At 38.6% G+C, this 22663-nt stretch overlaps 2 protein-coding genes and 1 long non-coding RNA gene across 3 annotated transcripts; 2 read left to right on the top strand and 1 right to left on the bottom strand.

Moving 5' to 3' along the window:
- Nucleotides 1-615: 615 nt before the first annotated feature.
- On the top strand, nt 616-7169 carry gorasp2 (golgi reassembly stacking protein 2). The gene is made up of 10 exons (XM_056388838.1): nt 616-849; nt 2999-3079; nt 3195-3398; nt 3513-3599; nt 3689-3819; nt 4506-4638; nt 4732-4864; nt 5093-5176; nt 5308-5421; nt 6362-7169. Exons 1-10 carry the CDS (start codon nt 787-789, stop codon nt 6574-6576), a joined length of 1245 nt encoding a protein of 414 aa, XP_056244813.1. The 5' UTR covers nt 616-786; the 3' UTR covers nt 6577-7169.
- A 219-nt stretch (nt 7170-7388) lies between these two features.
- Nucleotides 7389-21566, bottom strand: tlk1a (tousled-like kinase 1a). The gene is given in 24 exon segments (XM_056388836.1): nt 7389-8468; nt 8579-8686; nt 8771-8882; nt 9331-9466; nt 9551-9720; nt 9826-9915; nt 10103-10194; nt 10299-10380; nt 10621-10718; nt 11202-11268; nt 11441-11629; nt 12607-12743; nt 12839-12949; nt 13169-13261; nt 13383-13469; nt 13555-13650; nt 13856-13899; nt 13992-14067; nt 14699-14737; nt 16114-16185; nt 16362-16483; nt 21309-21358; nt 21360-21385; nt 21387-21566. Coding segments are annotated over 24 exon segments (2310 nt in total). The 5' UTR covers nt 21429-21566; the 3' UTR covers nt 7389-8297.
- Nucleotides 21313-21791, top strand: LOC130177267 (uncharacterized). Its single transcript, XR_008828994.1, has 2 exons — nt 21313-21449; nt 21579-21791. It is a non-coding gene; the product is annotated as an uncharacterized LOC130177267 (long non-coding RNA).
- Nucleotides 21792-22663: the final 872 nt, after the last annotated feature.

Genomic DNA, 22663 nt, shown 5'->3' with positions numbered 1-22663 from the left:
AAACCTCATAGTGTAGTAATGCATAAAATGTTCACAGTATAGAAAGGCATAAAAAAGTCATAGGATTGTAAGGCATAGAATTTCCTAGTAAGGCATGAAATATCATAGTGTAGTAAGGCATAAAAACTTCAAAGCATGCAGCAATATTACAAGGTAGCTTAGAAAGTCCAACATTCAAAATGTTACTCAAGAAAAAGTATACTGGTCTTAAAAAAGAAAAATGAATGTGTAACTTGAGTCTTGGTAAAACAGTAGAAAAAACAGTACCTGATAGTTCTGGGGATAGTACCCTTCTAGTTTTGGGGTAATTTTATAACATAAAATTTTTTTGAGAAAATGCGAGGAATATGTGAGGTCCAACACTAGATTTTTGGCTCATCTTAGTTGAAATTTGTTGGGAGGAAATATAATTTTCCTCCAGTAAAAGTTGTACTGTATTTGTCTAAATGTCCTCATAAGTGGCCCCTAAGGGCATGGAGCCCTTGAGGCATTTGATAACCCAGCATTGCAAAAGAATTAAAAACAGCTTTGCCCTCGACTTCTAGACTTATTTCAAAACCTGGATGAGAATTATTTGTTTCAAACCGATTTAAAGCCTTGCAGTGGACATTTTTGCTGTCATCACTCTACCACCACAGAGGGCTGCAGCACCGCACTACAGCGGAAATGCTGGGAGCCAGAAACCGCAGGAAACACGGAACTGTCACGGACATGATCTGGAGGAGAGCCTTCTGCTAATCCAACACAGCTAGTCAGCCCACCCTGATACACACATTCAGGAAAAACATGGGGGGCTCTCAGAGCGTCGAGATACCAGGTGGAGGATCGGAAGGCTACCACGTCCTCAGAGTGAGAGAAGTTTTCATGTCCCGGTGAAATGCAGCATATTTAGTGTGTGCGATCCTTCTTATAGAAACCTGCTGTTAGCTGCAGAGACACAGGGGAGGAGGATCCTGTTGGCCCTCTAATGTTTTATTTCTGCAGCTAAATGTGTATGTGTTTACATTAATTCTGTGGTAGTCAAGAATGTTTCAGATAGGTTACGGTATTTGTCTGGACCAGCTGTCAACGCCTGCCCGTCAAGATATTTGAATGAACGCTCATCTGTGATGTGTTGTAGTCAGTGTTGACGCCCCTCACTTGTTTAACGCGGTATATAGTCGTTCACCTGCAAGCCTGACTGTGTGAACGTGGACTTTCTTTAACACTAGATGTCATTTTCATGTCGTGACAGATTCGTCTTGTGCATTTAAACGGTATAAATTTATATGAATGACTTGACATGGTTCATTAGTATGCAAGCATGCGCAGACGTTGTCAACAGTAGCTGATTTCCTCTTTTCAGTGCTCTGGGTGAACACCTCTGGCAGTTTTCAGGGTTCAATTACAACCCTGACGTTGCCTGAATAACCGGTGTAGCTGCTGTGTGACTTCTAAAATGGGTGTGAACCTTCATTGCGAAAACCCGTTGCGGTTTTTAGGTGAAAAGATGATGAATTTTCCCCTGAATGCACCTTCATCTACCCTCTTTTTACAGAGTTGTATATCAATAGTTTAAATTACATATTTTGTTGATTTAGACATTTAAAATGAATAGAACTGAATATAACCACCCGTGATTGGCAAAGTATACAGCAAAAGGAAGGTAAATTATATTTTAAGCAGTGAGGATGATCGATGTAAACCACCAGCCACGTTAATTATTCCCAGATATATATTATCCATTATGTACATCTTGCAGTGTATAAATCATGTCTCAATCTCGGTAAGAAAGTTGGTCTTTCCCTCTCACAAATCTCTCTCAAGATTTATCTACTGTTGCTGCTGCTGCAAAAATAGTTTACAGTTCAGAAAGTGTCCACATTTTGTTATATTGTAGCCTTATGCTAAAATAAAAAAATGAAATGAAAAAGCAATGAAATGTTTGTAAATTTATTATAAGTAAAAACTGAAATATCACATTGACATATGTATTTTGAAATTTAGCTCAGCTTCCTCCCATTTTGTCTCGCTCATCTTTGAGATTTTTCTACACCTGGACCACACCTTGAGCTGTGGTGAATTTAATTGATTGGACATGATTTGGAAAGGCACACGACTGTCTATATAAGGTATCACAGCTGTTAATGCATATCAGAGCAAAAACCAACTATGAGGTGGAAACAACGACCTGCAGAGCTCAAAGATTATGATTATGTTGAGGCACAGATCTGGGGAAAGATACAAAAAAGTTGTACTGCATTGAAGGTGCATTGAAGGTACAGTGGCCTCCATAATTCTTAAATGGAAGAAGTTTGGAACAACCAGTGATCTCCCTTGAGCTGGCCGCCCAGCCACACTGAGTGATCAGGGGAGAACGTCCGTGTATGAGAGGTGACCAAGAACCTGATAGAGCTATAGAGTATAAAGTATATAAAAGCACAGGAGTATACTGTCAAATTAATGATGGCTGAATTTCATTTAGCTGCTTCAGTTTCAGGGTCCTGTTATTGTTCATGCTGGCTCACAGTCACATTGTCATCGATTGGCCTGAACCTTCTGGCCGTCAGCTGCAGTATGTCATCTTCAGCCAGTGGTGCAAAGTACATTTACTTAAGTACTATATATAAGTATAGTTTTTAGGTACCTTTCATGAATGTTTTATTTTTATTTATATCTGTACTGTTTCAGATGACTACATTGCATTGTGTGAGTTTGTTCAAGTAGTTAAAACTAGCTCCACCTCAATCAGCTACAACAGTAAAATAGTACTATAGCATTGATGCATTAGAGAGAATAAAGAATTTATTAGTCACAGGGACCAATTTGTTTTAATTTTCTCTACTAAGAGTACAAATAACTACTTAAGTACACTTTTGAATATAGGACTTTTACTTGTAATGGAGTATCTTCACATTGTTCCATTGGAACTTGTACTTAATTAAAGGTTTAAGTACTTCTTCACTGCCTCCAGCCTGCAGAATAACTCTTTCACATTGTGAAAAACACTATTTTACAGGTGCAAGAGAATTCCCCTGGTCACCGTGCAGGACTGGAACCGTTCTTTGATTTCATCATTTCCATTTGTGACACGAGATTGGTAAGTTTACTATTGTAGGAATAATACAACTTCCTGGAGTGGTTGGACCTGATTTCTGATGTCTCACACAGCTACAAGTATTGTGACATGATTTGAATGTATTGATCTCTCATAGAACAAAGACAACGACACCCTAAAAGAGCTGCTGAAGATGAACGTGGAGAGGCCCATCAAGATGCTGTTGTACAGCAGCAAGATGATGGCAGTGAGGGAGACAACTGTCACACCCAGTAACATGTGGGGCGGCCAGGGGCTTCTGGGCGTCAGCATTCGCTTCTGCAGCTTTGAAGGAACCAATGAAAATGTTTGGCATGTCTTGGTGAGTGTGGCAAATAATAGAAGCATGAAATAACATCCAAATATGAATTTGAATGTTTTGATATTTGAAAGTTATTGCTATGACCTGATATGTTTATAAATGTTTTGCGTCAAGGAAGTAGAGCCAAACTCACCCGCAGCCCTGGCTGGTTTGAGGGCGCATGCTGACTACATTATAGGAGCCGACACCGTCATGAATGAGGTACCTGCTTTGCAGATGGGTTGTAATGTTGACATAGCAGTGTCAAAGTGGTTAAAGTGCTGTACTGTGCTTCTTTACTCTTTGAACAGACCGAGGATCTGTTCTCCCTCATTGAAACCCATGAAGGGAAGGAGCTGAAGCTGTATGTCTACAACACAGACACAGACAACTGCCGCGAGGTGGTCATCACTCCAAACTGTGACTGGGGTGGAGAGGGCAGGTATGACAGTCATCAAGGAAACCAGCTTGTTTCCCCATTGGCCACTGCTCTTTCATAATGAATTGGCACAAACTGTTTCTATTAGGGGGGCATTTAAAGCCTGCACTGTTGCCAACTTAGTGCATTTGTTGCTAGATTTAGATACTTTTTTCCCAAATAAGACTAGGTATGAATCTAGTGTATGGCTGGACTACGTATGGGTGCCAACTGTAGGCTTAAGGCTACGCCTGTTGTTACAGGCATTCATCTTGCCGCCCTGATTTCCTGGCTCCATGGGAGCTGCAGGGAAATGGAGTAGTGACTTTGTACTAAAATACCAGTATGATCAATACTACATATCAGACAGGGAATTCGAAATGAAGATCTGCCTCTAAATAAAACCCTGCCTCAAATAAAGGCCTGTTACCTTCTGCAGTTGAGTTAATAAAGTCCCTGCTCACTTTTTGAGGAAATACAGTAATTGAAAGCTATTGTGGATCACAGATGGAGGCTGTGTGCTGTGTGAAAGACAAAATACGAAGCATATTCTGTCACCTCTAACTGTCTCACTAAGTGATCATTTTACAAGTAAACATAGCCAAAATCACAGCACAGTCTTTGATTGATTTGATTTAATTTATGTGTAGATTGATTGTGAAAAGTTTGGACATTTTCCCCTCAGTATTGCTGTACTTCTCTCTCTTCAGTCTAGGATGTGGGATTGGCTATGGCTACCTGCACAGGATACCTACACTGCCATTCGCTGAGGGCAAGAAGATCAGTTTCCCTGCACGGACTCCCAATGAACTCAATCCTTCACCTAAAGATGGATTCACAGAGGTAGCTCAGCATATACAGTATTTGCATCCAAAGGAAAACATTAATTTGACGTCTTGTGAACATTTATTGACATGAGGTGATTTCGGTCACCAGGTCCATCTCTCTGCTGTCATTCCAACCGTTCCGGTTGCTTTGTCGTCCTCTGCATCGACTGGATTAGAGCAGTCTCTCACTGGCTTTTCAGTCAGCTCTAATCCAACCACTGTCCTAAGCAATCTACAGACAGGTACACTATCATCTCTCTGACTTTAACATACTGTTTGAATTGAGGTTGACCGAGCTGTAATATGCACAGATAAGTAAGATAAATAAAAAGTGAAATACATGCAGAAAATTTCCATTTAGACATCGAAATGTCTGGAACTAAAAAAAGATGCATAGTACAAGCCACGAGTCAGTCAAATACCTCCACTCATAGTTGTCATGACAACATGTAACATGAGTTTTGTTTCAGGAGCCCCCACAGTTCCACTGTCCAGCCATGTCCCCTCCTTACAAAGCTCTTCCCTGCCCGTCAGTTCTGCTCCAACAATACCAGGTGAGTAGAAATTATTCTGAGGCTTGGAGCTCCACAGGCCTGTTGCCCAAGTCAGCCAAACTTGTTATTAGTTGACAGACATAAGTCTGCTAACCTAACACTGTCTAAAATATATTATATTTGTTGCACAGGCTTAAGGCCCTTACACGGAGGTCTTCCACCATTGCCTAATTTACCAAACCACAACATCACCATGCCAGACATGGGCCAAGTGCTGGCACCTGGAGTTGGATTGCAACATGCAGGTATTGTTTTATTCTGTGACGTGTGCTTGGGTAAGTTGTAAAATTTAGTCTTTTCATGGGATTTGAATTGTTCTTAAAAGGTTTGTAGAGACAAATGCTCATTTTACTACTTTATATTGCTGAGATATTGCAGTCTCCGATGATTCAACAAACTTTTATATTTGCAGTACTTGAAGGATAGCTTCACAACTTTTCAAGTTTGTCTTAAACAACAGTTGCCCATATGAATGTTGGAACTGTTGTTTCTTTTCTTCTGTCCAAACTGGCTATTAAGAGATGTCTTCCTCATGCGCTTCCACTGTGAGTGATGGGGAACAAAATCAACAGTCCCCGTTCTGTGCAAAAAATTGATTTAAAATCTCAGCAGCCTGAAGTAACCAAATCAAGGGAATCTTTCAAATTCAGTCTTTGTAAAACATTCCCTCATTTTGTTTCTCAGGACAGGGATTGCTTGTTGAGCAGGAATGGAGAGATAGTAACACAAGGGGATTTTGTACATTGAAAGATAACTGCTTAACTGCTGACGCCCCATTAACTTAAGAGGAACCTTTGAATACATTTTTGCAAAGAGTGACAACTGGATTTTTATCCTCCATCTCTTACACTGGAAGTGCATTAGGAAGGGATCTCTTCACAGCTGGTATGAACAGGACAGTGATTACAGTAAGCATAAGCTGTTTCAAAAATTCATACAGGCACCTGACTATTGTTTTAAGAAAAATTGTGAACCAATCCTTTACAATAAAAAAAAAAAAAAAAAAAAAATCGCAGCATTTGTTACATTTAGAAATCCATTAATTTTATGATAAAAAAAAAAAAAAAGCTATTTAAGTTAGCCACCATGCCTAAACAAATGAATGAATGAAAGAAAAAAAAATATCACCATTTCAAATAAGTTTTTTTTGTAGGTGACAGCTTTTGTTTGTGTTGTTCTCCACAGGTCTTCCACTTCCTCCTCTCAACCTCCCTGGTGTTACTCTGCCTCCATCTGACCTTATTCTTCCCCCCATCACTGCTAAATCGGCTCCTGCTGTTACACAGAATACCACATCTCCCTCTATCCAAATGAACAGGTCACTGACCAATACCCCAATCCAATCGTCAGTGACCACCTCTGAATCAATAAATATCACTATGTCTGTAGACTCATCTTAGCAGAGAACACCATTTAAGGTTGTCAGCTTGCCCTGAAGTCTTTATACAATATAGACAGTCTATTAGCTGCAGCACTCAGTTGACAAATTGCTCCTAAACAGTGTTAGGTTTGTTGTACAAGTGCTCCAGTATCTCGAGGATACTGGAATTACACTGCTGGTTTTCCTAATTGCAGCAAAACTCAAGTTTTCCTAAGAATTAGGTGTCAAAAGAAAAACATCCAGGCACCTTAAGAGAAGATTGTTGATGGACAGTGAAAGAATAATTACAAGAGTCATTCAAAACCTACAAATATACACTCTCCAGCAGGACAAGATTTTAAAATCATTCATAACTCAATTGTAGTAAAAGGTATGTTAACAAAAACTACGTGGACTTTTTGATTTTTGCAACAAGTGTAAAACGTGGGGAACAAGTTACTTTCAAATATGAAAGTCAGTATCCTTGCAGCTTCGAATAGTATACTACTGAGGAGTTTCCTTTAGATAAGCAGGTTTGCTTGATGCTTTAGCCATGAAATATTAAATGGTTTTGGTTTTGTACAAAAAATAATTTGTAAACGTTACCTTGATTAAACTAATGTATTTTCTCTATCTCAGCCTCTTTGTATTATGTTCATCTAAATTGGTTTGTGCTGTGAGCATCCCTTTGTATGCTCTGTAACAATGCAGTACCAAACAAAGCCACAGAGGGTCAGTATAATCTCAGAAAAGGGAGGTAATTGCTGGTAGACTGTACCCTGAAATTTAAAGAGCATATTATCGGGTGATAAACATGGATGGTAACTTAATATATTTTACAATACCATTCAATGGGAGAAAAAGGTTTCCTGGCATTTATTATTCACTCTTAGCAGAACTGTACAATTTTGTACCCGAAGTGGAACATACAGCCCTTGTAAAAGTAAGAGCAACAAAGCAGCAAAATGAAACCACTCCAGGAAACTAGTTTTACATTGGGGAAATTTTAACTCTTTGTACATGTTACTGCTGCAGCTCAAAATTTGAAAATTCACCTGTACAGCATATACAGTTTCCAATTCATCTGTTAATTAATATTCCTGCATAGGATTTTGTACATTGTCATTTTTCTACATTTGGTTACTTTGTGCATTAAAACGTAAGTATGCTGCCCCAACCTACAGGTCACTAGATGCCACTTGTATGCTACACATTACATTCTCTTGGCTAAGTAACTCAAATTAAAGCCTAACATTTGTGAAAAACAAAACATTTAGCCAAATCAATAGTGAAATCTTTGTAGTTCTACTAAACAATGACTGTCCTCTCCTCACAGTATATTAACTTCTAGCAGCTGAATCATTTGCACTCTGGCAGGACCATATTATTTTATCTAAACGGTGGGCTGCCAAGTCTCCCTTCGGCCCTTTAAGGCTTTATCCATCTGCAACATCTGAACAGAGTGAACAGTCACATTTTCTTCAAGATACGTCTTCAGTTTCAGTGCTTTTGTCGGACCCTCAGCAGATCCTATTACCCATGTCCTTTGAAAACATCCCTTCACTGCCCCTCCATTGATCAAGCCCTCGTGAACAAGAAGAAGCCTGGCACAGGTCAGAGGATATAGGGTGAGATCTCCCCACCTGTGTCCTGCTCCTCCTCTTTCTGGCTGCTGCTTGTGCCATCAGCTTGAGCCTCCGAGGAGTACTGCAGGCGTAGAGCAACTTGGTCAGTTTGCCTTTCTGTCATAGTTAATGGCTGTCAGTATGAGATGATACTGGAGGAGGCTGGTCCTGAGCCAGCAGCACTCATCTGCAGATTTCCAGAGGAGCTTGACCTCCGCATGTGAGGGAGCAGGTAGGGGTCGCTTCCCAGCTGGTGAACATCGATCCGGTCCTCCTTCCTGTATGCCAGGCACCGCCTTATGAAGGCCTGTAAGGGGGGGGGGCAAAAATTCCAGGTCAGTAAGCAGTGTTTGGTTGTTTTAGGATAGAGTTTTCCTTGATAATACAAGACATTTAAAAATGTTCAAGTTCACTTACCTTTGCTTCATTACTAGCAACAGGCTTGACAGGGAACTGGACGTCGGTAGCTTTGAGTATGGTGTTCTCCTGCAGGATGTCCTGTTGTGACTGATTGTGGCCAAAAGGCTGAAAAGGAGGAACAGTGCTTAATCAACAGGCATACATTACAAAAAATAAATAAAAAGTAAGAATCTGTATTTCCCTCCTTACCTTCCTTCCATACAGACACTGGAAAAAGATAACGCCCACAGACCACACATCCACCTTGTTGGAAATCTTTGGAGGTTCTTTACCAACCACGAAGCATTCAGGAGGCAGATACCTGGCCAAAATAAAACAAAACGCTGTTTTGTGTCTGTACAAGCTGCCTGTTTTATACTTTCATGTTTTAGCACATTTACTCAAGTACTGTAATTAAGGTATCTGTGTTCACTACATTTATTTGACAGCTGTCAGTTGATTTTTGTATTACATACTGTATGATCAGTTTATAAATATGATGCCAATATGATTTAACTAGCCCACAGTACAAAAAAATAAAACTTGACTCCACCTACAGACTGCACTATTAAAATGCTGCTAATGTTAATAATTTAATAATATAAACAGAGACAGAGACTGTTTGTATAACCAAAGTATTTACTTGTAATGGACAATTTTTATAGTGTCTTTTTGCTGCTTTTAATTGAAGTGAATGATGTGACTACTTCCTCCACCACTGTTCATGCCCTTATATATGATATATGTATATGTGGGTCATTTATTCTCACCAATAAGTTCCTGCACCCTGTGATGTCAGGTCCATCCCGTCTACGCCATAGTTGTCATCATCCATGATTTTGGACAAACCAAAGTCAGTGATTTTGATTTCCCCACAGGCTGTGCCATCCACCAACAAGATATTGCCTGGAATTCAAAGGGCAATAAGTGAGCTCGATATCATTGACGATGTAGTGAGTGTCATAAGTTGTCCAGAGAGGTTATGTGTACCTGGCTTGAGGTCGTAATGGATGATGGGGGGTTTGATTTCATTCAGGTATTTTAGTGCGTTCACAATCTGCATGACTATGGACCGTGCCTCCTTCTCAGACATTAGCTTATGCTGCTTCAAGTAGAAATCCAAGTCATTGCCTTCGCAGTACTCCATAACGGTGCAAAACCTATCAAATGGAAAACAGAGTTACTTAGAATTATAGCCCAATTCTAACAGGAATAATCTGAAAAGTGCCGCAAATACATGAAAGACAATTCATCAAGTGACTTACGTGTCTGTGTCCAGTGAGAAGTAGTCATAAAGTTTCACGATTCGGGGATGGTCCAACTCCTTGTGTATTCTGTACTCTCGACATGCATGCCTGCAGAGAGGATGGTAATTATGTGTCTATTAGCAACCAAAGCAGGTAGATACAGGTGCTGTATTTTTGCACTGACAGCCAGGCATTGAGGCTTATGGAGAGGAATAACAAATAAATCACAACATTTGAAACATTAATCATAGTGTAATGCAGGTGAGGTTGCAATTTTTCACATGGGGCAACATACTTGTGATAGTTCTCCTTTTTCTCTTCTCTCCAGTTCTTATTAAGTTGGTGGATTTTCACAGCAGCATATCGTTGCTCAATCAAGTCAAAAGCCTGAACAACACATGCACAAAATGTTGGTTTATACTTGGAAAGCAACAACTGCTAAGAGTATTTTTATATTTTAAAACTTATAATATCAACATTTAATGACTTACCTTGTAAACTTCACTAAAGCCCCCTCGCCCTAGTAGGTGCAAGAGCAGATAGCGTTCATTCAACGTTGGGTGATCTTTAAATCTTTGAATAGAAAAAATGAGCACAGTAAACAAAATTACAAATGTAGACAGGTGTACAGATGTCCCAAGTATCAATGACATATTTTTCAGCACCACCTGTGCTGTGTCAGGACCAATGTGGTAGAAGACAAGTCAAGAGGCACAGTGTTACTTAATATACCACATGTCGATACTGGCCTTGTGTGTACATCATGTTCCTGTGTAAATGCAGTAACTGTCAAAGAAATTGATTCAGACTCACTGTGAGCTGTCTTCGTTGTTTATTCTCTTCAGCTCCCGAATGTGAAGGTTGCGCACTCTCTCCAGACGCTCCAGCTCCGCCTGGATCTCAGCTTCTTCCTATAAATGATTCAAGCACACAAACACACAAATGCAGAGAAGGAACTTCAGAGTACTGACTACAAGGAGAGGAGCTCATCAAAACCCACTTGCACACAGCTGACTAGTTCTGTATTAAATATTAACGGTTGACTTGGTACAGAGTCTGTCAGGGGCTGTCTGTGATGCTTATTCATCGAGAAAACAACGAGTACATCGACAAACTACAGGCTCACTCAATCCTTAGGGTGATTCACACAAATGTAACATTGGTTCAGCTCAGGAAACAGGAAAATCAGGCTGAATATGTTCAATTATTCTCATACTGAAGACAAAGATTTGCTATATTTAATAATTTACTGACTCAGATGAGGTTTTGAATTCTAAAGTGTGTAAAAGCGCCCTCTATCCTTACTATATGGTGGGCGGGTGAGTTACTCAAGAAATAAATTCATACAAGGTCTTGTGTTGTGTTTGTGTTTCCAGGCTCAGCAGTTAACAAACCTTCTTGAGATGCCCAAGTCGCAATTTGAAGATCTCTTCCTGTTCATGGTACTCTGCTAGTGTCAGCCTTTCCAGGATGAGAGAGAAGAGAGAGAAAAATATGGGAATACAGTCAGTCACTTTCTTTACAACTGCTACTGCAAAAGAATAAAGCCAAAACTACACTGCATGTCATACACTGCTACTACCTCGGGAACAGCTGCTATGATATCTATGATTAACATGAGGAAAGGACTTACAGCTGAGGTAGGCTGGGTTTTAGAAAGGGATCACTTTCTGCTCCATTCACTGCCTTGGTTTTGCGTTGCTTTGGCTCTGAGTTTGTGGTTGGTGCTTGGGAGTTGCTGGAGGATGGAGGTTTCCTCTTGGCTAGAAGTTTTCTTTGCCTCTCAATGTCCTCTCTCTGTTGGTTAATCCACTCTTGTTGTCTGTTGATGGAAAACAGTGATTTTTGTTAGATTCGATTACTTGTAGGGCTGTCACTTTTTCAAAAAAAAAAGAAAAAAAAGAAAAAGAAAAGTCAAGATCGAACGAATTCAAAATGACCCGCAAATTGTTCAAATTAATTCGAATGCACCCCACTCCCCTGCGCACTCGCACCAGCTCCCCCAAAACACCACAACACATCATTATTTTTGTTACTTTATAACCATTCTTTCAGCAACCAAATGTTACATTTTAAGGGCTGTATTTACTCTTTGTTTTCTCTATGCCCGTCACCTCTACCTTGCTCTCAATAAAACATAACATCGAACACACAGTACGACAGATAACAGGGGGGAGCTTTGACAACTTTGAACTAATAATGTAGCAAGGTAAAACATGGAGCCAATAGTCAAACCAAATGACCTAATTTCTCATCACTTGCCAGAAGAACAAGTTTATCAACATGATCCGGATCAAGTTTGGCTCTCGATGCTTAGAATATTGATAATGGGTGGTTGTGGTGGTGGTGATGGGGCTGTCCACCAATTTACACTGCAATCCTGCTCATGGACAGCACAGCTGCTCAACACTAAACTCCTACAATATCCTGTAGGTGAATTTTACATTTAAGTTTCAGCACATTTACTGTGAACTAACTTGATCATCATCAAAAAGAAAGAGAAAAAAGAAGATATCCTCACAGTCAAAGAAATGATAAGTGTGCTAGCAACTCCTCACAGTGCTTTTACTTAAAGAGGTGATCACACATGTTGATATGATCTGTGTACAATGAAACAGCAAAAAGAAATATCAGCTGATGCTTCGACTGACAAAATGTGGATCGTGGGCCACGATTAGACTGGTTGTACTAGGCAATAACATTAATAACAACAATAATAAGACTACTACTAAGACTACCACCACCACTACCACCAACTATAATAATGACGGTAAACAAAAAATATAATTGAAAGCTTACTTCACAAGGTTTTGGAAGGCATAGCCATCTGTCCATTGTTCTGTGAACGATGCTCCATGTCTCACTGTAGTGAAATGGCCTAAACGTAGTCTGTCCTGCATGCTCTTCTCCCGACAGGCCTGCTTCTCTTGGGTGCTCTGAAGAACAATTCAAAATATAGGTTTGCAAGTTGGTTTTGGATACTCGTAAATGTTGAGTGCTCATAAAGGGTTAAGAAAAACAATACAATTACCTTTTCTATAAGCAACTTCTTGCTCATGGTGATGCATTTATTCAAGCGTTCTTTGTACTTTTCAAGTAATTTTTGTTGTTCATCTATCTGTCTCCTGAGATCACAGTTTGCCTATGAAGCAGAAAAAAACATATCACCAGTTGAGCAAATTACATTATACTCCCAATCCACCAAATATTTAGAAATCTTTAAAATTCTGTTTATAATATTGACAGACTAAACAAATTAAGGCCTCTTTTACTATGAAACATTACTCTAACATTACATTAACATCACAGATCAGGCAGGCCTTTCTGCAAGGCAGTAAACAGAGAAAAGTGTTCTTCTTACCCTTAGTAAATCGTCTATTCTGCCCTCCTTCTTCTCAAGGTCTAGATTCTTAGTGCTTTCAAGGGCAGCCAATTTCAACACTGTAAGGTCAGTCTAGAGTGAAAAACAACAAAAGATTGTTTCAATAAAAACTTGCCCAGAATTCTAAAACACATTTCAAGAGTGACTATAAAAATGCTTTGGTTACTAGGCTGTCAAAAGTCATTTACCCCACCTGAACAAATTTGACTGCTAGTTGCTTTGGATGTGTGATGTGGTCCCCAAAAGACAGACTAGTAGGAGATGAGCTATTTTGTCTAATCTGCAACAGAAGAGCATTTCTATCATGATAGGGCAATGTCAAATAGAGCAGCAAAGGAGATTCTGAGTACAAGTTTTGTATTTACAGCAGTGCCCTGAGTGGAGTAGGAATGTGAGTTCTGGGGCGAGCGAATCACTGGTGGGAGACCTCTCACAGGACTGGACCCATTTCCTCCCTGGAACTAAAAAGGTAAAGAGAGGACAAGTGACATCACTGCCTAACATTTGGTAACAGCAGACCTGCCAGGGGCTCCTTTTATATCATACTGCTGTTATTTCAGAGACAGGAAATAGATTATAGCAGAGATGTTGAACAAAGGCTAAAATAGCACACATTATTCACTCCACATTTTATTTCAGTGTGATCATTAATTTCAGAAAACTTACATCAAAATAATCACTTATTTTGGGTCCTCGCACAATTGATTTTCCTGTAAAAGGGAAAATAATTTTTAAAATATTTCAAAAGAATACAACAATAAGCAAGAGCCAACATTTAACTGTTTAACACAAAGACACTCACCTTGGCTGCTCTCTGATTGGATCTCAGGTTTTCTTTTTCTGCCTCTGGTTGTTTCTGACTGTTTCTTCTCTGGGGTCTGAAAAAGAAATTTTATTTAACAATGTTTTACAACATAATTACTACTCAACAAAGCTTTTTTGAGCGTTCATCAAGGCTTGGGCTGCTGCGGTGTTGTCTACAAAGTGGTAAGTGATTTGTTCCCATTGGATAATCATGATACAAAATCATGATCTGTATATGAGCAAAAAAGCCTCGGATGAATTCAGCTGTAACAATTACCAAAATAATTTTGACTACTGTAGCTGCTTTCATTGCAGTTTCATATCAGGTTTGTTTTTGTAGCAATAATCAGTTCTTAGCTGCTACTTGTGTAATTTCTATCTAGTCAAAGTCTACACCACCAGCAGTACATCTACAATTAGTTTTGGTCCATTAACGTACGTTGTGAATGATTAAAAATGATCTAGTTTAAAAGGGAATAATTATATGCAAATACAGTAAAAGTTCTAAATGTTATTTAATCTCCAATAATACATACAAAAGGAACATTTTACCTGAGAAAATTTTTAGCAATTCTTGTGTGAACCTTCCTTTTTTTATTTTCAATATTGTTAATTCACATTATCACTTAACCCAGAGGGAACACTACAAACTACAGAACTGACCTATGTTAGCAACCACATTTTCAGATTTGATCATTTACCCACCGAATAAGCAGGAGAACTGCCTCTTTTCACATCTGAACCCTGTTGAGTGAAAAAGGAAAGAATTTTAAGCAAAACCATGAGAGACAAGCCTGTGGTAACCAGCAGATAGTGACAGACCTTTTACCTCATCAGTAATTCACTACTAATAATTTAATGATAGCTCTTGATCAAAAATGATCTGAGAATTCTTTAAAGAAGAACATAAAATAATCAAAGGTATGCAAATAATTCACAATTTGAGACTGTATTTGAAATCTGCATTTTTTTTCACTATTATTTCACACTTTTCATGACCACCAAACCCAACCAACTCTGTGCAGTAAAGTCATTTGTCAACAGGTGCTGGTCTCATCTGAGTGCATCATTAGTAACAATGTCACAATAATGTACTGAGCAATTGCAGCCACCCTGTGTACTCAATACTATTCCATTTTTTTGAAACAAATTCAATATCAAAATCATGAATTTAAAAAAATGCATCAAATGCTGCAAAAATGTGTTACTGCAGCTTTAAAAAAGGACATTTACACAGACAATAGCACTACTGCAAAACATGGCAGGGGGCTGCAGTGGTGTGGCTGTGCTGCTACAGTGTACAGAAGAACAAAAGATATGAACATGGGAATCCAATCTGAAGGCTTATTAAATGCCAGGACACAACATGGTGTGGTTGCCATCCAATGCTGTGCCAATGCAGCAAACTCACTGAAATGAATGAGGAAGCCTTTGTCGGGCTGAATTCAGTCCTACCCACTACCCAATGGTGAGATTTAGGTCTGTTCCAGTTAACATCACAGATGGAGGGCCCCAGAGTCATGTAGCCAAATGATCAAGCAGTTGATCTGGGAAATCTATCAGAGATTTATCATATACAGTGGACGATGGTGCTCATGATATCAATCAGGTGAACCAATACTTATGCTCTTACCACCAAAAAAAACAATTTAGTAACAGGGTGGCTATTTTAAAACTCTAGCTGTCACAACTCCACCTTAACAGGAAGTGATTTGCATGAACCATCACACCAACCAGCACAAATGACTGTTAAAGAACCCATTTAAAAATTCATGGACAAAAACAGCCATAGATTTTTGTTTATTTTATTATCAACAATGTTATTGTCACAGGTTGCGGATGATTTTAGTCATGTTCTATATATACCCTCAATAACTCTATGACAGAGTTTTTACCACACATACAACAAACCAGCTTTCTAGAGTGCAGGTCTACATTTCAGGGAAATTCATTAACTCTGCCCCATAGAAGTAAGCAAGAATGTGGCAGAATAGCCCTAAAAGCAACCTATATAAACAACATGTACCATCTTATTCAGAAAAACCCCAGGTGATTATGCTGATACATGTAACTGTAGTGTAAATAGGCTTCCAAGTAAGACAAAAGATTTGGACCTGTACCTCTGACTCCTTGTCGCTTGAAGATCCCAGGCTTCCAAAACTGTGATTTGAACATTCATTATTGGTCAAACCCTGGAAAAAAAAATTATTAAAAATTAAAATAATAATAATTTCTAGGATAAAAACTACATATCAAAATTCTAAAAATTGTATTTTCACCATCATCATCATCATCATCATCATCATCATTTCTTCTGTACCAACACTGATATAACTAACATTGCATTAACATTGCAATATTCACTCACTTTGGTTCCCCCGCTTGTGCTGCCAGTGCTGCCCCCTGTGCTGCCGCTGACCCCGCCCATAAAGCGTGCCTCCAGTAGCTCCTGTCTCCGGGGGTCCAGGCTGTGCAGCTCCTCCATGGTGCCTGGGAGGATTAGAGACAATTCACAGTATGTCTCAGTTATTCGAGATCAGCTTAATTGAAGCCTTTGAATGCCCACGCAAGAGCAGATGACACACTAGCAATGAGCTTGAGTTATGATAAATGTAAGGAATATAGGCTAAGACCACATTTATGCCCATTCCTCAGTGGCATTGACATAGGCAGTGACATAGGTTTCACTCTATGTTTGTGTAGAACTAAGGAGATGAGCAAGATTTTATTTTGTTTACTCCTGTTACCACTACCAGATTTGCTACTAGCAACTCAATACTACTACTACCATCAACAATAACAACAAAGATATCCAAAATAATTTGTTATAACTCGAAATACAGAGAACAAATAGTCCTAACAGTAGTAACAGGCATTTCTGTGCCACAAGCTCTATTATCATGAGAGTCCAAGACCAACGTTTCAACTGCTAGGCAATGATGAATACTGTGCTCCTGTGGGACCGTTACGTGAGCTCCCTGGGCTTCAGTGTTGCTGCAGACTCAGAGGGGTCTGCCCACTAAACCTGTGCTCTAATGAGACAACCATTTTGAATTTATAAAGGGCTATGGAGCATAGAGTGGGTAGGGATTTAAAATACATTTCAGTGAAGGAGAAAAAAAAAAAGTGAGAAATACTAACAGTAAGAACAAAATCTAAAAATAATCTACTTGTATTAGATATCCACAAATCTACACATAAATTGTTTAAGAATATTTTTTAACTCTGAAGTATAAAAGCATTTTGTAACTTGTCTTGTGGATGACATTGAAGGACTGGAGCTGATCTGAATTAAGACACAGATTAGTCCAATGATGGATACATGCATCAAATCTAGACAGCAGCATATATGCTAGTCTTTATCTCCAAAAACTAACTGCAACAATGAGTAATTGAGAAGGCAAAATACATCATACCGATTGGAGAAGGTATGCTATGAAATCATCTAATACTGCCCAAGATGACTGTAACTTCAGCTAATTTTGAGACAAGGGGAACATCAGTGCATTTCAGCAGTGCTCCAGAGAATGGACACAGAAAGAAGTTAGTGACAAAAAGATAAAAATCTTGTTTATATATGAGAGAACAAAAGGAAAACAATCATTCTAAATCAGAACAAAGTTGCCAAAATTGTGCATTTGTGTTAAACTGCATAAAATAAGGAGAAGTTGTGGGGAGTCAAATACTAATTATGTGAAACATCAACTTCCTTTTCGACATATGTAAATAAATGAATCAAACTGCACATACACACACTGTATGCAAGTTTCACATCTCGAAGCAATCTTCAACCATCTCAGAGATGGACTGAATTTGGACTTAATTTAGCCCCAGAGCTGTACTGTCCAACTACATAATACAAAACAAGCAGCAAAAATAGCCAAACAAAATGCCATTCATCATATCCACAACAAAATAAAAAAATGCAGTGGCCAGCATTAGGGCTAAGCAATTAACCAAAAAAGCATCAAAACCAACTTTAGAACCACTTAGATCTAATCTTGCTCATGTTGGTTAATTTGGTTAATATTTTCCCCAATGTGTGGGTTCATGAACTGTCCCTTTAAAATAATGCTACCTTGCGTTCAATCACATGCCTCCACCCTATCCAACTAACATTGGTCCGCATTCACTCAAACCAAAGCCGGCAATATGGATGACATGAGCACAAACACTGAGCCACAACCCGAGCAGCTTATACCTAAAAAGAATGTCTTCTCCGTTGTTTGGGCACATTTTGGCTTCAGTGGAGTTGAAACTGAACAAAAGACAAATGCAAACACTGCAGAAAAAGAATTTTAGTGACCAACATCAACTGTTTAATCACTTGGAATACAATTACATCGCCAAATATGAAGAGTGAACCGCTTAAAAAAAAAAAAAACAGGAGCAATAAGCAAAGTAATTGTATAAGCAATAAATAATCGTGATATTGATTTGAAGTCACATCACCAAGTCCTAGCCATCATACAGGCCCACTTTAAAGTGTGCATCATGAAACTTCAGAAATGTGGTTTAACAGGTAGGATACAGTCAAGTCATTGAATAATACCATCCTGCGACTATTTTCCAGACCAGAGCATAAGAGAGATGTTGTAGTTGTCCAAAACAAGAAGTATAAAATTGCTTACATCATTAATTCAAATCACCTCCAGCACATCAATGTCATCCACAGAAACCAGCTGCAAAAAATGTTTATACGTCAGAGTATAAAAGCGCAATGAAACTGTTCAGATACCGATCAATCAACTTCAATGAGAACAGAAATTACTAAATCATTACATTTCATAAATGACAACCATGTTGACCGTTGTGGACAAATTTCGATTAAATTAAGGATTTTTTTGATAAAATGCTTGACCAACTTCTTAGTTACTTATCGGTATTCAGTGACAGCCAAAACAGAACTAAATGTGATGACAACTGATGTCAAACTGTGAACAGGCCCGCAATTAATGTAGTTTTCTAAAGCCACATTTCTTGATACGGTAATGATTACTAATTATACTTGATATAGTATATGAAGCCGTGCACTAATATGCAATGAAGTGGCAAGTCTAGCAATAGAGAAGTAAAGGAAATGTAAATTGCATTCAGTACTTGCCTTACTGAAATTCAATTATCATACACATATAATTGTCAACAGATACAAACAAAGCATCAAAATCAATTATCTGCATGCAAAATTCAAATAACAATGATGTGGTTTATTGAAAGACAGTTTCCTGGATCAAGATGTATTGTTCCACTGCCAAACTAGATTATTTACCATTTCCCTCTTTTGTCATTATCCCAACTATACCTTTTGGCCCACTATTCCTCGACAGGAAACTGATGAAATTTTCAGGAGTTTAACAATGTAAACAAACCTTTGCTTTCAACTTTTTCTATGGTAACACCTTAAATCACATTACTAGCCTTCTGTGCTTAGTGACACTCGTTTAGGTTGAACAAATGTTAATAGGGCATTTATCAATAATAATCAGGCAACAAGTCCATTTCCTTTTACTAAGAGACAATAAAATCGGCTTGTTGCAATTCCCATGATGAGTCTGTGACTTCTAATCAAATTTGCAATCTATTTTGCTGAAAAACCGCAGTCATCTGTCTTATACAGCTACAGTATGGATGCTGCCTATGCTTGCTGCATGTGGCATGTGCACCACTTTGAGAGCGAAGCAAAAATCGTCTTATTAACTAGCAAGACTATTTTGCAGTATATAAAGCAACACTAAATATTTAGCCCTGGACTCCTGGCATGTATAACTCATGTAGTGAATAAACTACTGGTGTCTTAAGTGTTGTTTCATCTAAACTTCAATATAAGCACTGCAACATTCACTACAAACAGTATTTGTAGCAGTTTAACCATAATCTTTATGAAAAGCTGTGGCTTCCCTGCTGCTGCTTTTTGGTGCAATTTTGGTTTGCTGACATAAGTGTATAACAATAATTTACCTTTCTCCCTGAATGTTGATACCATTTTCATGTCATAAATGCTTATCAGCTGTGACCTGGTCTCTCTCAATGATTTCCCTTTGTTTTAAACATGAAGGCTTTGGTGCATAACTATTATCTATATTCAAGCCCCTGCAGGAACATGCGGTTGAACCCTTACAACTCTTGCTGTGGATGTCATTTTAACTCCATGCTGCTCAGCAGAGTGACCACCTGTTAATGGCAGACACTTGGAAAGTCTTAAAAATCTCTGGCATAGGATGGGTTGGATTACTTCCGCCTAGATTCATTCAAGGCCAATTTGAGCTTAAAAAACAGCACATAATAGCTTCACAATTTTCAGTATTTACAAGTGTCACACTGATGTGGGCAGCCATCACTGATTTATCAGATCATTGCATGTTACACTGATAATACAAAAGGAATGTAAAGGCTACATAAATACCCCAAACAAAGTAAAACTTCACCATCATTACAGTATCCTGTTAAAACTACCAGGGATGGGAGTAAGCTTTATGAACATAAGTGGCACACACATATGGTTACCAAAAATGAACAAATACACATCATTTATTTAATTGTGTGTGGGTATGTGTGTGCTAGCATGCTGCACAGACCCTTCATTTTTTGTTGGGGCATCTAGTGTAAGTTAGTGATACTAAAAAGGTCAAACAAGGCTAACTACCACCCAATGCTGTATCATCTATAGCAAAGGGACATGTTAAAAGACAATAGCGGCACTTAATGTTAGATACATACTGTCATGTTTAAAGCCGATCTATTACCCCCTTTGAACCGTTGAGAGGATCAGTCACACATGCACAGATACTCTGAACATTGGTGGCAGGGAAACAACACACAGTCAATACAGAAAATATTGCTAGTGGTGCGATGCACACCTATACACTGCTTGCTATTAATCCTGTGATATAACGTTAACCATCACCAGAAATTGCTTGATTTCTCTGCTTGCATTTACTGATCTATTTTTACGTTTTTCGTTAACTTGACTAGTGTTTGCTCTTCTAACGGCAGCATGCTTAACGAAAGATGCACCGACTACAGCGGTAACCTTTCTGCTCTGGTAAAGGTTTATCGCCATTATGCACGCATTTGTCCTGAGGTTACTGCACTGGCCTGGGCACAGAAAGACGGTCCTGTGTCTTCACTGCTACGAGCTAGCCAAACAGGCTCAATGGACTTTGGAGCTGACGCGTTACTGTAACGTTAGCTAGCAAGCAGGTTTCACCACCAAGATTTTCTCGGTCGTTTTAATACAATTTTCTTTCGTTCTGCACAAAATGACCCAAACGAGCGAGTAGAAAAGACATAAGCGTCTTAAAACGTTTAACGATACCTTCCTGGGCCTTCACCACTGCCGTGGTATGTTGCTGAAAACACAGTCCGTGTTGGGGACGTGGAGAGCTGGGACCAAAGATGGCGTCCCCTCCAAACTTCCACTACTTTGGACACTCATCAAGCTACTTTTCGTGTGTAGGTACGGCAGCGCACACGGTTAATCTTTCACACCGACTGTGAAACTTAACCGACTGGCGTATTACAGTTGTTTTTACATGGGTATAGCAACTGCCACTGAGTGAAAATGTTTAATTATTATCTGTTTTAGGAGACAAACCTCTTCACACCTCGGCAGTGCGTCCTGGCTCCGGGGCCACCTCTCCGTCTTCAAGTGGTTGTCTATGAAACGTCATGCATCGTGTGCAAAATTCTTATCGCGAGGGTGATGCATGTTTTTCTTAACGTCAATGACAACATGAAGGAAAAAAGTAAAAAAATAAATGTATAAATAAATAACAATACACAGTACATATGAACTATGCATAGTTTTGCATACAAGTTGCAGATTTATCACTGGAAATTATGATGTTCGAAGCTCAAATAAATGAAAAAATGTATTGGTCAGATCAAAAAGTTATAGGATCTCATTTCCGCCAAAAGAAAACAATGCATTAAGTTTAGGCATGATAAATGTCAATATACTATGACAGAATAATCAAAACAAATTATCTTAGGAGTTAGGCATAGTAAGTATAAACATTCATGGTAATAATTTTGATTTAATTAGTCAAATTTTTATACACTAAGCCTTTTTTTATATACAAAATAGTAAAAATAATCAGATGGGTTTGGCATGATAAACATAAACATAGTCATGTGCCAACATTTTAATTTGCTGGTCAAAATTAGTGAACAGCTAGGCATGATGGTAATGCTCAACGTAATAATTGTGACAATGTCAAATGCTCCATACTTTGCCAAAATATTGAATTAGACATCAAAATTGATAGACAGAAATGATCTAAAGAGTTAGGCATGATAAAAATACAAATACTCATGATGATAGTTTTGACTTAGTAAGTCAAATATTATTGAAAATGTTGACAAAGTCAATTCTGAGATAATAATTGTAATCTTAAATAAATAACATTTATTAGACAAAGGTAGGAAATTTGACTTACTTTCTCATAATTTTGACATCTTTACATTTAATTCCTTATAATTTTCCCAGTTTTTTGACTTGTGTAACTTTTTATCTATTCTTCTCTTTTGCTTGAATTAATTGGCTTCCATAATATGTAGCCTAAAAAATAAGGGGGCATTGAATTTCACTCATTAGCAAAGTCAGTGTGTTCAGTCTAATGCATGCTCACTGTCTCGTCCATCCTTCCTTCCCAACTGATTGGTCACTTT

This window comes from Seriola aureovittata, chromosome 11 (assembly GCF_021018895.1).
Source record: "Seriola aureovittata isolate HTS-2021-v1 ecotype China chromosome 11, ASM2101889v1, whole genome shotgun sequence".
Taxonomy (NCBI): domain Eukaryota; kingdom Metazoa; phylum Chordata; class Actinopteri; order Carangiformes; family Carangidae; genus Seriola; species Seriola aureovittata.
The sequence above is the reverse complement of the archived record's forward strand: the minus strand, read 5'-3'. Positions and strand labels throughout refer to the sequence as shown.

Bases quoted from the DNA above. Each gene is read 5' to 3' on its own strand.
- gorasp2 (XM_056388838.1), top strand. From the start codon at position 787: ATGGGGGGCTCTCAGAGCGTCGAGATACCAGGTGGAGGATCGGAAGGC. The intron at 3,080-3,194 runs GTAAGTTTACTA...GATCTCTCATAG, and splicing joins CCATTTGTGACACGAGATTG to AACAAAGACAACGACACCCT. The intron at 4,639-4,731 runs GTAGCTCAGCAT...TTCGGTCACCAG, and splicing joins CTAAAGATGGATTCACAGAG to GTCCATCTCTCTGCTGTCAT.